Here is a 4,380-nt window from a genome sequence, read left to right as displayed (position 1 = left end):
TATTTTTTTACATTTCCATATACATGCATATTAGCTTAAGTTAACCTCAAATTTTAAGTGGGTTCTTTTTAAGGATTAGAGTCAAAGAAGCACAGTAAAAATGGTGTTAGAGTGGCAATTGTTGTTTGCATAGGCCCACCAAATTATGAGGAACATGGAAAGAAATAACCTTGGCCTAAATACAAAGAGACCCGACCCCTGAAGTTTCCTGGCACAAGACCAACTCTTGGCTTCAGGCAAGCTAGATCGTCCAATCCAAGACATTGTCTGTAGTGCCAACACACTTTTATTTTTCACACATTCTCTGTTGTTGGTATCATGTTTCTGTATTAAAGATCCTGGAATCTGCATATCCTACATTGAAGTCAGAATGTGGAGCATCCTCTCATTTCACCTCACAATCAAAGGGCAATGCAGGGAGCCCTGTCCTGTAAGCAGGTAGTTGTTGTTGTTAAGTCTTCTCAGTGTTAAGGGAAGTCTCTTTAGAGCAGGTCAATGTCTGAGCAGTGTAGGGTCTTCCGTGGTAGAGGATTGCTTCCAGGTGATGTTATAGACAAGCCTGGATGTTTCGTGGATGGCTTCCCTGGTTCAGGGCTGAATGGAAGATGCCCTTTCTTCTGAGGTCTGTGCCAGGTCATAATGTTAATGTTCAGGGTGTAAGGCCCCTTTCCCCTTGCAATTTTTTTAATTGATTTTGGGGTGGGTAGCTACACCCAGCAGCATTCAGGGACTACAGCTGGTCATAACGTCAATGTTCAGGGTGTAAGGTCCCTTTGCACTACAAGATTTGTGTGTTCCAATCTCTATTAGATAGGATCTTATTTTTATGTATAGTATTTTCCCATTTTAATGTGCCTATGCAAAAAAGGAGTAATGCCACGTGGTGTTATTGGCACATATAGGGCCATAAGAACAATCCCAACGATTCCCATGATATGGTTCAATCATAAGCATTAAACTGGGGACTCTTTCACCAAAATTCCTTGTTAAACAGCTCAAAAAGAGAAGATAAAAAGTGGTTAGAATCGTCACTGTATAAAACAACATTTAGTAAGAATTATAGCTGTCAGAGAAGAAACACAAAATATTCTAAAGAAATACGTGTCCATTTTATGTATCTTGAAACAGTTTTGGGTTGTTACACACAGTGCATGGCTTTGGTCTGTGATTAGGATTGGACACTACTGAAGTTAAAAAGAGTAATGTAGGTTAGTGACATTTGGGGAGTTAGAGAGTTAAGGAGTAAAAAGAGCTTTGTAGGGGTGTGTGAAAGGACAGAATAAAAAATGAACATTCTGGATATGCAAAATATAACATAAAAATAAGGAACACTTGTAATACATGAAGTACGCGTGGGGACGTGAGCCTCCACGCGGTTCTGTAGTTTTTGGATGCATAGGGAGGAATTTCTCACCCCTCCCCCCAGGGCCCGATTAACGAGGCGTGGCCCTGAAGACCCACCTGGTGTGGGGGGGATCTTGTTCCCCTGGACTAAGTGGTCAGCCCAGGGGGCCTATGGCTAGCTGTCCAGCCCAGAGCCCCCAACATACCAGTCAAAGGAACCCAGAAATCCTGGCATGCGGAGTGTTCTGAGCCCAGCCATGCATCTGTAGTTTTTGGATGCATAAGGAGGAATTTCTCACCCCCTCCCCCCAGGGCCCAATTAAGCAGGCATGGCCCTGAAGACCCACCTGGCAAAATAGGAATTTCACTGCACTCCTCAACTTTCCCTTATCAAGGCTAGTTATTTGTATTTTTTATTTTATATTTTTATCTTAGTTCTAATAAATGAGCCTCTTGTTTGAACTGCATCTCTATGAGTAAAGGGGTCACAAGTATACAAGTGATGTTTATTTTTCAGAGGGCTATGAAAGTAACTGTCCAGCTGAATTATAAATTATAATCATTTAAATTAAACAACACAAGATAATAACAAAGACACTCATGCACCTTTCTTTAAAAAATACCATACTGTCGGGCCCGGAGAGATAGCACAGCGGCATTTGCCTTGCAAGCAGCCGATCCAGGACCAAAGGTGGTTGGTTCGAATCCCAGTGTCCCATATAGTCCCCCGTGCCTGCCAGGAGCTATTTCTGAGCAGACAGCCAGGAGTAACCCCTGAGCACCGCCGGATGTAGCCCAAAAACCAAAAAAAAAAAAAAAAAAAAAATATATATATATATATATATATATATATATATATATACTATACTGTCAACCATTAAAGCTTGATAGACTTGTGTACACTTTGGTTAATTCATAAAGAGAAGAGTCACTCAAAGTAACTTGATTATATTATAAATATACAATGTTTACAATAAAGCAAATTTTTAGTGAAGGTTCAGATCATAAAAACCTGTCCGCAGCAATCATACACAGTTTGTCTTTGTGGTCTTTCTTCTCATTAAGGGCAGAAATCATAACTAATATGCTGTCATACTTGAAAAATCCCAATAACAAAAATAAAATGTAGGGGCCAGAGAGATAGCATGTTGGTAAAATGTTTGCCTTGCATGCAGAAGGTCAGTGGTTCGAATTCCGGCATCCCATGTGGTCTCCCGAGCCTGCCAGGAGCGACTTCTGAGCATGGAGCGAGGAATAAACCCTTCACGCTGCCAGGTGTGACCCCAAATAAATAAATAAAATGTAAAGAGCCTTCTTGGCAATACCAAAACCTAGAGAAAGAGTGATACACTATATTATACATAATCTAGTGTTTTTTTGTTTTAGAAAACTCATCTATATTCATTAGTGAGAATGGCGAACATGCACAATTTGTACATACAAAGGAAATACATCAAAATTACAGAGGAGGACAAAGAAATGTTTACAGGAGTTTTTATTTTAGTGTGGTAATGAAGATATTATGCAGATCTTCTGGGATATTATGCAGATTTCTCCAAAGAGTAAAACTAGAGCTTCTAGTACACCCAGAATCCCACTTTATGTTATCTACTCCAAAATATAAAAGAAATAGACATTCCATTAAATATTGCAAATCTTAGTACAATAGCAAGTATCTGGACTCAAACCAGAGTGGCTAGAGACTTTCACTCTCTGGCCACTCTCTCCATTATGTCCCTGAGCTGTAGTCCACATATGGATGAATAGCAACAATGACCCTAAGATCTTCCTAGAGTGTCATAGTGTTGATTTGACACCTACTTCTTTTTAATCAAAACAATTGTGGTCTAAAGAGTCCTTCATAATTGATTTTCAGATATATAATTAATCAGGGTCCTTCCCACCACCAGTGTCAACCTCCTTCCACCAATGGAACGAGAGTCCATAATTTGCCCTCTGGCCTGCCATTATTACAGGCCCCTTTAAGTTTAGATTGTTAAAGTTTAGGTTCATTCATTCTACTGTCATTGTCTTTGGCTTGGATATTTAGTTCTGTCCTTTATTTCTATGCCAATGCATCCAAGATCACTCAGCCCCAGGCCCCCAGCATATTTTATTCCTTTCTTCTTAGTTTTATAGAAAAATGCTGGAATATGTGGTAAAATTAAGTAATCTGTTGACACCTGCTTTTATATATCGTAAATAATAAATAACCAGAGAAGAATTTCTGAAGGGAAAATTTCAATGTGTTTCCTCACCTTCTTCAAGAAACAAAAAAGTAAAGAAACAAGCACATTGGTGCCCATGTTATTGTCCCACTTCCTCATCTGTAAGTGCCACTGTGATAAGCCCCACTGTGTGAAGTATGACAGTAATAGTCCACCTCATCTTCAGGCTGCAGCTCAGAGATGAGCAGAAGCCCTGCATTGGCTGAGGCATCTTTGGATCCAGAGAAGCGGCTGGAGACCCCGGATGCTTGGTGTTTGTCTGAGTCGGATTTAAACCTCAGAAGATACTGGGGAGGGCTCCCTGGCTTCTGCTGGTACCAAAATATGTGGTAGTCCCCAATACTGAAGCCACTGAGCAGAGTACAGGTGAGCCTGGCAGTGGTTGCAAGAGATGCAGAGAGGGAGGGGGGCTGAGTCAGCACAGTCTGTGACAGAGTACCTGGAAATACAAACACTTAAGGTAAAGGGCAGGAAACAACCAGAGAGACAATTGGATATCTGTCTCTGAGCTCTGAGATATGTCCTTACCTGCCCAGTGGGAGAGAAGAAAGAGGAGGAGATGAATCCAGGCCATAGTACCCACAACCTCCTGACACACACACAGTTTGTCTGGACTGTTCAGGCCTCTCTTATCCCTACGCGCAGGTTCAGATTACCAGACGTTCATGCAAATATGTCTTCATCTCAATATCCTCTCATATATGGGAACTATTGCTCTGTGAACTGTCATTTTCTGTTCTGCAGGACACAGGATAGTGTTTCCTAGTGCAATATAGAGAGGACACAACTTCTAAGCCTGCAGACATAG

General features: G+C 41.0%; 1 gene segment (V, D, J or C); it reads right to left on the bottom strand.

The window, feature by feature from the left end:
- Nucleotides 1-3,667: 3,667 nt before the first annotated feature.
- LOC126029799 (immunoglobulin lambda variable 5-45-like) lies at nucleotides 3,668-4,146 on the bottom strand. The segment is given in 2 exon segments: nucleotides 3,668-4,011; nucleotides 4,101-4,146. Coding segments are annotated over 2 exon segments (390 nt in total).
- Nucleotides 4,147-4,380: the final 234 nt, after the last annotated feature.

The sequence above is a fragment of the Suncus etruscus genome, chromosome 15, assembly GCF_024139225.1.
Source record: "Suncus etruscus isolate mSunEtr1 chromosome 15, mSunEtr1.pri.cur, whole genome shotgun sequence".
Classification (NCBI taxonomy): Eukaryota; Metazoa; Chordata; class Mammalia; order Eulipotyphla; family Soricidae; genus Suncus; species Suncus etruscus.
This window is presented reverse-complemented; position numbering and strand designations above follow the sequence as displayed.